The sequence below is a fragment of the Monomorium pharaonis genome, chromosome 8, assembly GCF_013373865.1.
Source record: "Monomorium pharaonis isolate MP-MQ-018 chromosome 8, ASM1337386v2, whole genome shotgun sequence".
Lineage (NCBI taxonomy): Eukaryota > Metazoa > Arthropoda > Insecta > Hymenoptera > Formicidae > Monomorium > Monomorium pharaonis.
Genome location: NC_050474.1, coordinates 15,448,346 through 15,462,268, shown reverse-complemented (window position 1 = coordinate 15,462,268; position 13,923 = coordinate 15,448,346). Strand labels below are relative to the sequence as shown.

General features: G+C 34.2%; 1 protein-coding gene across 1 annotated transcript in view; it reads right to left on the bottom strand.

Annotated features, from left to right (window-relative positions):
* The window catches only part of LOC105831982 (lutropin-choriogonadotropic hormone receptor), a 253,454-nt gene that overhangs the window by 190,359 nt on the left and 49,172 nt on the right, over positions 1-13,923 (bottom strand). Inside the window, 1 exon segment of the mRNA XM_036290661.1 lies at positions 8,179-8,322. Within this exon segment, the coding sequence (XP_036146554.1) occupies positions 8,179-8,322 (144 nt within the window).

Here is a 13,923-nt window from a genome sequence, read left to right as displayed (position 1 = left end):
TGATAAAAAGTATTAAAATAAATTGTTAGTAAACAATTTGTTTAAACAATTTTTTAAAGAATTATTTCAGCATGTGTTTTTTTTAATTATTAGAGTGATTTTTTTGTAGCAAAGGAGCTATCAATTTTTACTTAAAAACAGTTTTAAAAAGAATGTTTAAACAATTTCTTAAATAATTTCTTAATATCGATATGCATCATGCGTTCCTTATGCAATTTTTCCCGTAGAATTCGGTGCTATTATTTTAAATTCAATTAATAAAAATAATTCGTATTCTACCATTTTTTATTTTTTTCTTATTATTTGAAAACATTTTTTAAAGAGGAGAGGAAGGAGTAAAATAAATTAAAATTTTTTTTTATTTAAAAGTAAAACATTTTTACGTAAATTGCGGCTAAGATTTGTTCCACGTTTTAGGTTTTTGTGGCCCTAAAAACACATGCTGAAATAATTCTTTAAAAAATTGTTTAAACAAATTGTTTACTAACAATTTATTTTAATACTTTTTATCAACAATTTTTTTTATACCTTTGTATAACACACTCTCTGTAGTTAATTTTGTCTATCGTTGTTAAGTCAACTATGAGAATTAAGTAATTGAATCAAATAAATATTTTAAATAATTAAATAAATACAAGTACACAAATAAATAATTAACAACTAAAAATAAAAAATAATAAGGAATTGAAATAATTTCTAATTTAATTTATTTTTATTTATTTACTTATTAGTTTACTTAGTTATTTATTTCTTTATTTATTTATTAATTTAAGTTTATTTATTTAATTATTCATTAATATAAAAAATAAAAATAAAGCTTTAAGTAACGGAATGTGTAATAAGCGCGTGGAGAGCCCATAGAGCCACATGGCACGCTACGCTGCTGCGTATGCCGGCCGCGCGCCGTCTGATTGATCAACTTTATTTATTAATAATTCAGTAAATAATAGTCTAAGCCAAAATTTTTAAAGAAACTTTTAGTTTAAAATTTTATTTTCTTTCACTCTGTAAAATAAAAATTATTCATTCTGGGACACCCTGTATATATCCTTATAAACGTATATATATATATATATAATGTATATATATATATATATATATATACATATATAATTTACACTATATGTATATATATATATATATATATATATATATATATATACGTTTATAAGGATATATATATATATCCTTATAAACGTATTTTCAAACTCATTAAATTAAATTATATAATTATATTATCTTTATCTTATCAGAGTGTGCTATGTGCATATAGTGTAAATAATATAATTATGCAAATAATTATTGCAGTTTATATTTTATATTTCTCTCTTAATATTATATATTTTGTTATATTGTATTTGCAGTTTTAAATATTAAAAAAATATTTTGCTTTATATTAATCTACATTCGCATTTGTAACAATGAAAATGTACGTACGCACATACGTATATATATGCTACTTTTGTTATATATATGCATTTATACTTTATATCGTGTAATACGTTGAGTATTATGTAATTAAAGTTTTTATGTTCTAATATAAAAATATACGCAAGAGAGGCAGTTATTGAATGTGACGCAACTAAAGAAATAACTTCTAACGTAACTTCTAACGCGGCGCCTATAGCACGAGATTATCATCTCGTTTTGCCAATAATTGAGAATAATAGAATCCATATATTATTATATTTGGATGGATTTGGCTTTTAATGCCTTTTAATTTTTGTCCTTACAAAATTTTCAAAATTTTGAAAAAAGGGATGGGGGTGGGGTAAATACGTTAGTGCGTACGCTCTGCTACGTGCATATAGTGTAAATAATATAATTATGCAAATAGTTATTGCAGTTTATGTTTTATATTTTTCTCTTGATATTATATATTTTGTTATATTGTATTTGCAGTTTTAAATGTTAAAAAATATTTTGCTTCATATTAATTTATATTCGCATTTGTAACAATGAAAATGTACGTAGGCACATACGTATATATATGCTACTTTTGTTATATATATGCATTTATGCTTTATATCGTGTAATACGTTGCGTATTATATAATTAAGATTAATCCATTTTTATGTTTTAATATAAAAATATACGCAGAAGAGGCAGTTATTGAGTGTGACGCGACTAAAGAAATAACGCGACACTACTTCTAGCGCAGCACCTATAGCGCGAGATTACTATCTCGTTTTGCTAATAATTGAGAATGATGGAACCCATATGTTATTATATATGGGTGGATTCGGCTTTTAATGCTCTTTAATTTTTGTCCTTACAAAATTTTTAAAATGTTGAAAAAAAGGGGTGGGGGGTGGGATAAATTAAAAAATTTGAAATTTTAAAAAAATATAAATATACTGTTGTAAAGAGTATAAAATGCCATAAAACTTTCGTATAGAACATTTTTTCATAAACCTTATAGTTTCAAAGATATTCGCAAAAAACGAAAAAATGCGTTATTTTCGAGGGGTGGTTTCAACCCCTAAATGTCGAAATACGCAGATAAAAAAAAATATGGGTCTAATATTTTCTTATGTTCTACAACATATCCGAAGCTCATTAAAATCGGTGAGGGACAGTTCTGTCCGTTCCCTTGTCAGTCATCATGTTTACGTCTCATCGTCCTTGATATCTACGCTCTATTTTTTTATGTCTTGGTGGAAACGTTTACCTCATTCTTCACTATAATCTCTTAAATTTTCTGGAAATTGATCTATGTGAGAATGCAAGAAATGCAACTTCAAGTTTATCAGGTATCCTAATTTGCCGAAGTTTTTGACTATATCTGAGACTAGTTTTTTTCTAGTCTTTATTCTTGTGGTTGCCTAAGAAATTCTCAACGATTCCCCGAAAGCTAAGCTAGGCAGTCTTTTTAGTATCAGACATTGTTGTAATAAAAGTCTAATCTTTCAACGTTTTCCTAATTTGTCCATCAAAAACATCTTCCTTTAATTTTGCATCAAAGATCTGTGGGAATTGTTCTCCCAAGTAAAGCCTTTTCCATATATTTGTCAAGAGCTTTAACGAACTGCTTTATAAGCCCCAGTTTGATATGGAGTTGTAAAAGCAGTACTTTTTCAGAATCAATTAAAAGCTCTGCATTAATGTTCATTTTATCTCTATAGTGGAGTGCCTTTAACAGAAAACACCAATTATTACGGAATAATTCGAAACAGCATGAATTTAAATGAAACTTTTTGGATTATCTTCTAATTGATATTAGAATCAAAGTTTACTTCTTAAAAATGTACGTTTTTTTTAAATTGTTGAAAATTTGTGAAAAAAAGTGTTTTTTCATAATTTTACGTAAATATTTCAATATCTCGAGAAATTTTTTTAATTTAGCACTAAAAATATGTATCTTTATTTGGGATCGCTAAAAACAAATTTAATATTATTTTTCAAAATTCAAAATGATGGACGCAGAATGGCGGTTGCAACCATGAAAAATCATGTTTTCTTGGCAATTAAATCGTAAATATTTTTTTCGTAATTGTATAAGGTAATTATAGTTTAAATAAATATAACAACAAACATACTGTATAATTTTTTATACACATTTATAAACATTTATAAACATTTATAGGATCGAAAAAGTACCTATTGGAATCTTCACTTTAGATCAAAAGAACATCTTAGGCGTAAAAAAAATTTTTATTTGTTTTGTGACGTTGCTTTTCCTCGGGAACCGCCAGGTCCGAAGGAGCTACGCCCAATTAAACGGTAGTCCGTAGAAATAGCCACTAGTAACGCTTTCTCAACTGAAATCGGTAACTTAGCTTAACGGTATCCCCCAATATATCGCTCGAGATTGCTCTCGATCCGATAGCGGTAACTTGCCTAAACGGTATCCCCCAATATATCGTTCGAGATATCTCTCGATACGATAGCGGTAGCGTGCATAAACGGTATCCCCCAATATATCGCTCGAGATTGCTCTCGATACGATAGCGGTAACTGGCATAAACGGTAACTTCGCAATACGGTATTTTTCTGGGCGCCAGGCGCGACTGCTCGCGCCACACGATAACCAGCGATAATGCGGTAACCAAATAGAAAGCGTTACTAAAGCTGGTAGCTCTTTGACTCGAAGCAGTAGAGGGGCGTGATTCTTATTGAGACTGAACGTGTGGAGATGTCGGATCGAGACAGGCTGTAGAAAAGATTTGGTACTAAATGGTAAAACAAAGATCCAATTTATTTATTTTAAGTAATAAGATAATGCGGTACCAACGACAAAAATGAGCTTTACTCAAAGTATCAGTACACAATAAATCCACAGATATATATTTGATAGAGACGGAAACACGAATTTGAGATAATAAAAATGCGGAAACTAGAAAACTTATAATACGAGGCGGGAGGCCGACGGGGCTCTCCGTTCGAGCAAATAGTATATTCGGAAACTGTTCGCGGTAACAATTGATTCTACTATAACTATGACTGTCGGCACCGGCGTAGTTCGAGAGGGACGTACTCAATTTATCAAATATTCGGGGCCGGTCGGTCCAAGCCCTCGTGCGGCCACGAAACTCTACTTTCTGCTTCGAGTTACTCTACACCAAAACAATAGCACTAACGGTAGCGACCGGTATCACAACTAGAAACGGTATCTGGTATCCGGTCCCGCACGAGGGTCGACCGCCTTATCCGAACCTTACGTATATCGGTGGCTGCCGAGTGATGGCCTTACAAAAATGGTATCCTGGTCCCTGAAGTTGGTAGCTATCTCCTCAAGGCGGTAGCTTAGGGCTCGTCCTCGTCGAAGCATAAGCTAGTACGGCTTACCGAACAGTGAGGAGCCCCGGTCCTGCGCCAACCGGCTTGAGCCGCCGCGCATGCGCGTGCTTCTATTTTCGGTCGACCCGCACGCCTTAGAGCCACCGCACAAGCTTTTTCGTAACACGTTACGTTACGTTAAGTGCTCTATAAACCTAAGTTCGTACTTAAAATTAAACTTACATCAACGCACAAAGAAACTTTTAACGTAAGTTCTTAAGTTCTTACGTTAAGGATTTCTTTGTGCGTTGATTTAAGTTAAATTTTAAGTACAACTTAGATTTGTATGGAGTACTTAACGTAACGTAACGCGTTATGGAAGAGTTTGTGCGGTGGCCCTTATAGGATCCTCGATCCACTGCAGCGCCACATCACCCCTCGAAATGCCTCATGCTCCGCGCGTGACGACTTCCGCCGATGAGATTGTTCTTGCTTTGCCGTTTTCGGCTGGTCCGGCTGGCCACGCCGTGACCGAACCGATCTGGATGGTGGGCGGTTGACATTGTGACGGTCGCTCTCCCGGTCTGCAGCCCAGTGGGGTGCCCTCGGCGCGATTCCTCCCAAGAATCGTTTTGTCGCCATGCGGTATCCTTGCTGAAACGGTATCTTCGTAACTCAGGGGCGGCCACGCGCAGCGGGGCCCGACGCACGGCTCGGCGGAGAAACTCTTTGCGAGGCACCTCGTTCACTGTCGATCGCTCACGATACCCGTCCCCCGACGGCTGCTCCACTTCCGTTCTTGGTACAATTACAAATGAGCCCCCACTCGGCGCCTTAACTCTAAATAAACGACTAACGAGAATATAGGAACGGTAGCACGAAAGCTAGAAAAAAAAAAAGTAAAACAAAGTCGTATCCCCCTCGACTTGGCGAGGAGGAGCTCCAGACCGACCCCCTCGGTCGGACTTACGCCCTTGTGACAAGCGCGGCCGGACGCGCCACGTCACAGTTTAAACAAATTTTGTTATAAACAAATTTTAAAAAATCGTTTACGCTTAAACTATTGGAAGCTTTATTTTGGATTAAACTTTAAAAATTTATTTTAACAAATTTTGTTATAAACAAATAAAAAATGTTTTTTACGCTTAAAATGTTCTTTTGACCTAAAATAAAGCTTCCAATGGTTACTTTTCCCACGCTGGTATACCCATGGGCAATAACGGGTACAAACAGATAAATTGTTTATAACTTTACTACAGCAAAATAAAAAACATTTTTGGCAACGTAATACATCATTTCCATATAATTAGTTTTTCTTAAAAAATCGATTTGTTTATATTTGTAATTTGTTTATAACAAAATTTTCTTCAACAAATTACAAAAATCGACTTTGTAACAAAAACTAATAGCGCCATTTGTTTGTACGGCAAAAATTATATAGAAATCATGTATTATGTTACTAAAAATTGATTTCATGTAATATTTATAAAATTTTCGTTAAATATTGTTATGATTAAAAAAAAATCTAATTAAGGTATATTTAACAAAAATAGACTTCTATTTACAACCTTTATGCGTTCGAGTTTAATATAATAAAAAAAATTTATTATATGAAGTATAGATGTTTATAATAACGCTTATTTTGTCTTTGTACAGAGTGAAAAAAATTTTTTATCCATTATTAACGTATATAACCAACTAATTTTTATTCTTAACCCATCATAAAGTACACATTTTAAGCTTTAAAAAGCATATCTATAAAAGTATTTTATGATTTATCTTAATCTTGAATATTCCAAAACAAGTTGAAAAACTTATGAAAGAAACACGATTTTTAAAAAATTACGAACTTTTGAAGTCTTGCATTTTGCAAAATAAATTTTTGTATTTTATAATTTTTTTTTAACCTACAGAGCTTATAAAGTATTATATCAAAAATAATATCTTATAATTTTAAAGTAATTTGAATGAATTTATAAAAATAGCAAGCGAAATCAAGTCGAAAATTTCATAAAATAAAACATTGTTTTGATTACTAATATTCAAAATATTATTTTTGCATTAAAATTACATTAAACTTCTAGTTTGAAGTATGTGTTATCAAAATCAATCCTTTTTAAAAATATTTTTTTAGTTAGATGGATACTAGAAACGTATTTGTATTGAGCACACGGGCTCACGCAGGCAGTCCGCACTTGCCATTATTCTAGGTCACTAATAAAATGGCAAGATTTTCAAAAAAATCTAGCTCTTTCAATTATAGTTTCAAAAATAAACTTCATGAACATTTTTTATGTGAAATTTTCTGTTGTTTCGATTGGCGGCATTAAAAAAAGAGTTTAATTAAAAAGTTATTTGTCAAAAACCTCAATTTTGCATTCATTTTGTTAAAAAAAAAAAGAAGCTCACTATTTAAAGAGACTTTGTTTTGTTATATTTTGGATATATTGAAGAAGAGATTCCCACTGAGTTTACTATATTGCGAATTTTTCTGAAGTCAAAGTCTATGGACACTTCACTACTAATTCAAATAATGTTCTCCTTGGTTTGTGTATAGTGTTTATCACGATCTCTACTATTCCATAAGCACAAGTAACAATTAAGGTGTCTTTATAAAACCTTATTGTTGCCCCAATATCATTCCTAGAATTTTCAAGCTAAGCGAGAAATTTAGCTAAGCAATTAATTTTTTCCAAAATTGGTTTAAGGTTATTGTAGTTCTCTTTTAGCTGTGTTAAATGTGCAATTAATATTGGTGCACAAATATTGGTATTATGAAGCAATACTGCTTTTAAATTTTCGATGAAACAATAAATAGAGTCTTTTCTTTGTAGATGCTCTAGTTCTTTCATTAACCTTTTAATGTTGGCACAATATACTAATTTTCCTTTTTGGTGAACTGGAAAGACAAGGACGATGTGACGTAAACATGGCTGATTACTGTTGGACGTTGAAAAGGGGAGATGTTTGAAGAGGAGTGAAACGAAAGAGGAATCCGCTCCACGGATCTTTTAAAAATAAATGAGTACGTTATCACAGAAAACGGTAAATCTGATTTTTTAAATCTTTTTATGCTGTCTTGATTTAGATCTTGAGTAGCTTTTCTATCCTCTTTTTTTCCCCTGGGTAATCTCATGGAGTAAGTCTAATGTAAGAATCAAATTCAGAACAACCCAAAAATATAAAAATACTTTCTCCCTAATAGTTTCAATCGTCAAAATTACAGTTTACTTCGAAAAGTGCCATTTTAACGGTTTTTTACCCGTTTTTTTTTAGGTTAGGAAAAAATCCTGACCTGATGGATTAAAACGGGTTTCGGATTTGGATTCAGCAAATCCAAAAATATAAGGATATTATGATCTAGTCCGTCAGACAAGATACTCTTTTTTGTATACCTGTGTAATCTTTGTAGATACGAATAAATTGAGATTATGGTATTGTTGAAAACGAATTACTTACAACTTACGAAGTTTGCCAAGATTTTGGAAAGTGTCATTATGTATCTTCTTAATAGGATTTCCGCGTAAGTCGAGCGACACCAAATTACTAGCGTGATGTAATGCATCTGTTGTGAGCTGTTCTATCTTGTTATTTGATATAGACCTAGAGAAATATATAGAATATTCATTAAAATGCATTGGATTCAGATAACGTTAAAAAACGCACAAACAAGCGAAAACTAAAAAAAAAGTATTAAACAGTATAAAACTAATATATTTTTACAATTATTATTTACGTATAACCAAGAAATTATATTTATCTATAATAATTTATAGGGTCTGTCCAAAAAGTTTTTACTATTAAAAAAAACAAAATATTGAAAAAAGAATTTTTTTATTATTAAAGATATTCTACATAGTCTCCTCCAACACAACGTTTACATTCATATAATTGTTGGAAACTATTTTTGTAAATATTTCTGACGCAATCTTCTTCAATTCGCGTGTCACATTTGTCTCTATGTCTTTAATGTCATCATATAATTCAACCTTTCATCTGTGGCTTGAGTTGTGGAAAAAAAATCACAGAGAACTAAATTTGATGAGGTATCGGAATACGTTTTCGAGCTAAAAATTGCATAACAATTCCAGCTGTGTGAGCGGGTGTGTTGTCGTGTGTAATAGAAAAAAGTCTTTTTCTGCCCACCCTTCTGATCGCACCCATCAAATTCTGGTGCAAAGTCGTTTTATTACCCAAGTAGTAACGAGAAGTTACAATAGTGCCCAAGGAAACAAATTTTTTGTGAATTATGTATCGAAAAATATGACACGCATTGCCTTTGTTTTCCATTTTGTCATTCAAATCTTCGTTTACCAGTTTCAGTTTACCAGTGCTTAATTATTCGACACTTTGTCATTTTGTAATACTGTGACTTATACTGAAAGCATCATGATCCATCACCTGTAATTATTTTTGCAAGAAAAGATTTGTCTTCATTTTAACAACTCTTTAATAACCATTTCTGCTGTGTCAAATGTTGGCAACAGATTCTGTTGCCAAAAAGGCGACAAATGAGGAACATATCTTGTCATTGCAAACACAGTTAGCAGATATTCAGCAAATATTTAGCAACATCTATCATCAAAATAAATAGCGACCTGCGAACAGATTTGTTGAAAGTATTGATGACAGATTGACGACAATCACCAAGTTAGTGACAGATCTGCTCTGGTGTTGCATCCAATTTGACGTCAGGATTTGATAACTATTTTTGTTTGCAATTTGGGCGCATTCGAGGACACAGTAGGCCATAATTTTGGCCATGCAACCTGATTCCGCGAAAAATTATTAGCAAATTTTTATGTTAGCATTCTGCTAACAATTTGGCAGCAAATGATTAGCTGGGAAAGTTGCGGAAGACGTTCCCGTACGAATGAGTCCCAGATGCGCATCTGAGACGCTCTTTCGCTGGGCTGTTCTTCTTTTTACTCAAGTTCAAATTTCGCGCAAACTTTTCTTTTGTTTAAAATATTTCTAATGTCATAAACCACTGATTTACCAATATAATTTGTCTCCAATCATCTGCACGTGAGATGATCATTGACCAGGGCCGATATTCATAGGCGAGTTTTATATTTAAGATCATCTTAAGTACTTTCTTGATCCGTTAATACCTACATGGCCATTTCATTTTCCTTATTTTCAAGATCAGTTTTTAATCATAAAAAGTGGAATATTTTAATAAAAATACAGTTTCCTATAGGTTTTGGAATCGCTTTTCAAAATTTGTCAGAATTTTATATTGTTAACAAGGAAATCCAATATGGCACCACAAACGAAAAAACTTTCTGGCGGATCATTTGACAAATATAGACAAAAATTTGACTTATATTGGACTTGTTTTAGAGGTGTTTTGGACATGTCTACTAATCTCATTTTTAAACCTTTTTTAGTCAAATAGCTACATATTGCTTAAATATTGTCTATATTGTTGAAAAACGCTACTTAGTCAATCTGAAACTTGTCTAATTTATTTCAGGATAGTAAATCTAATTTAAAAAATTCAAAAAATTGGACTATTTTCGTATCTAGTGTTGCTTAATTTTTATGATAATCTTATATGTCCGGTCATCTGAGCCATACCCTGCTTAAAATAACACATAGAAAATGATAGAAAATTTTGGTTATCATTTCCAATAGTGATTTTGAATCACATATTTCTTATCGCACTTGCGAAATTTTACATAGACCGAGTCATATCTTATGTTATCATACCCATTACGAATGATGTTTCTTAACTAATCTTTTGCGTCTCATATATTTTATAACTTTAATAATAATAAAAGTTGTTTTTCTATATGAATTTAATAAGAATATGTTATTATAAAACAAAAGTTCTTATCATAAATAATATTTATTATCAATATAAATGGGAGCGTCCCAGATGCACACAGTAATAAACGGACACAGCAGGCTGAGTGAAATGGACACAGTAACAAACAGACACAGACCAAACGGACACAGTACGAAACGGACATAGATCAAATGCGCACAGATCAAACGGACACAGTAATAAACGGACACAGTAACAAACGGACACAGTAATAAACGGACACAGTAACAAACGGACACAGACCAAATGCGCACGAACTTACCACATGGGTTGCAACTTCTCAGGGCACCCCTACCGACGGGGTGGGTGCGAGAGGGGGAAGGGCGACCCCCCTGCACCCCCCACGTGTGTGTGTGTGTGTGTGTGTGTGTGTGTGTGTGTGTGTGTGTGTGTGTGTGTGTGTGTGTGTGTGTGTGTGTGTGTGTGTGTGTGTGTGTGTGTGTGTGTGTGTGTGCAAAGCATTCTCTGCACCACATGGGTTTGCGACTGTGTCCGTTTGTTACTGTGTCCGTTTATTACTGTGTCCGTTTATGACTGTGTCCGTTTGGTCTGTGCACATTTGGTCTGTGCGCATTTAGTCTGTGTCCGTTTGTTACTGTGTCCGTTTATTACTGTGTCCGTTTATTACTGTGTCCGTTTGTTACTGTGTCCGTTTGTTACTGTGCCCGTTTCACTCAGCTTGCTGTGTCCGTTTATTACTGCGCGCATCTGGGATTCACTCATATATATAAAAGCATGTATGTATGTGACTCTATGGCATTTTATTTATGTAAATATGTAACTCTATAATATTGAGTGAGTCCCAGATGCGCACAGTAATAAACGGACACAGCAAGCTGAGTGAAACGGACACAGTAACAAACGGACACAGATCAAACGGACACAGTAATAAACCGACACAGTGCAAAACGGACACAGTAACAAACGGACACAGACCAAATGCGCACAGAGCAAAACGGACACAGAGCAAAACGGACACAGTGCAAAACGGACACAGATCAAATGCGCACAGAGCGAAACGGACACAGACCAAATACGCACACTGCACATGCGCACAGACCAAATGCATACACGGAAAGTCGCAAACCCATGTGATGCAGTGAATGCTTTGCACGCACACACACACATACATGGGGGGTGCAAGGGGGGCTTTCGGCCCCCCTCCCGCACCCACCCCGTCCAAGTCGCTAACCTATGTGAACTTTACTCTGTTTGCAATGTACATGGATTGCATTTGGTCCGTTCGCACGTGCAGTGTGCGCATGTGCAGTGTGCGCATTTGGTCCGTGTGCATTTGGTCCGTACACATTTGGTCTGTGTCCGTTTCGTACTGTGTCCGTTTCGCTTTGTGTGCATTTGGTCTGTATCCGTTTGTTACTGTGTCCGTTTGTTACTGTGTCCGTTTATTACTGTGTCCGTTTGGTCTGTGTCCGTTTCACTCAGCCTGCTGTGTCCGTTTATTACTGTGCGCATCTGGGACGCTCCCATAATATTTGATCTAAGTGTGTATGCAGTTCAGTCATATCCTATCTGCGTGTATGCACGTCTATCATATTCTATATGTATAAGTGATATATGTATGTATCATAAAAATCTAACGTGATACTTTGGATAAAATTTAACCTAAGTCATACACATTAACTTCCTCTACAAAACTAATGATATCAAAATATTTTGCCCCAATTATAATGGATATTTATATCAATTGAAACATTTATTACTATGTTTTGGCCAGTATTTATAATTAAAACATTGACGTCTTTGCGCCCATACAAGGATGGAATGACGAAGAATAATAATGTAAAGCAAATAAATATTTTATTACAATTAAATGTGTTATTATAAATAAATATTTTTTTCTTGGCGCTGCTAAACCATTCGGATAAATAAATTAATTTTAATTATATTGATCTGTTTCTCTCTTTCTCTCTCTTCTCCGTCGTACGTGTGTATTTGGTTTAGCAACATCAAGTTTTTTGAAAGAAATATTTATTTATAATAAAACATTTATTTGTCTGCTTTACATCATTATTCTTTGTCATTCCATCCTTGTATGGGCGTAAAGCCGCCAATATTTTTTAATTGCGGCCAAAGAATAGTAATAGATGTTTTAGTTGATATAAATATCCATTATAATTGGCGCAAAATATTTTGATATTGTAACGTGCGCGCCGCGGAAATGAAAGACACTTTTGAACTTAAAAACCAAGCAGCTTTATTAACGCGTCCGACAAGGCTCAAGACCGAGATTAGACTCGTTGTTGACAAACGTTGCCAAGAGCGTGACAATTGACAACGCTCTCGGTAAAATCAATGTATCGATCGGCTTCGGAACAGCTGAGTCGCAGTCGCGGAGTATACCGGGCGACGCTCGTAACAATATTATTAGTTTTGTAAAGAAAGTTAATGTGTATGACTTAGGCGCTAGTAGTGCTATGTACGTGCAATAGTTAAGTCGCGTTGTGATCGATACGCATGTGTAACTCACTGTTCCATTTTGTTCTTGGTGCTCCTCTCGCCTCGTTAGGGAGCGTCCGAAATGGCCACGCGTAAATTTGACCACGTTCGAAATGACTACGTTCGGAATGACCACGGAAAATACTGCACGTGATTCAATTTTCCCACGTTCGAAACGGCCACGTCCGAAATGACCACGTTCGAAAGGGTCACGTTCCAAACAGGCACGTTTGGAATGGCCACGTTCAGAATGGCCACGAGAAATATTGCACAGAGTTCAATTTGCCCACGTTCGAAACGACCACGTCCGAAACGGCCACGTTCGGAATGGCCACGTTCGTAATGGCCACGTTCGAAACGGCCATGTTTGGAATGATTTTTATGTTTGCGTGGAAAGTTGCAAACCCATGTGGTGCAGTGGTCAAATTTACGCGTGGCGATTTCGAACGTGGACAAATTATATCCACTCGTCTCGTTAGAATAAAGAGTTGCATTGTCGTCACATACAGAACTGTTTATTTATTCATTTACTTTATCTTTGTAATAAATAGTTCTAATCATATTTGTACTATGTGTATTATTATAAAACCTGTGACAGTCCACAACAAACTAATAATCAACAGGTTATGAGCCCAAGAAAGTAGACGTAAAAATTAATTGTAAAAGTAAAGAGGTAAGAAGTAGTACGAAAAATGGCGACAAACAGTCAAGACGACGTAATACAGAGAGAGAAGTTAAAAGACAGCGAAAACTTTATGATTTGGAAGTTTCAAGTTACAATCCTGTCCAAGTCCCTCGGACTATATAAATCGTAACAGAAATCTCAGCTGAAAGAAAATGCTACAGAACAAAAAAAAGAAAGAATGGATTTGAAAAGATGCACGTACCCACATAATAATAATCACGACGTTAGA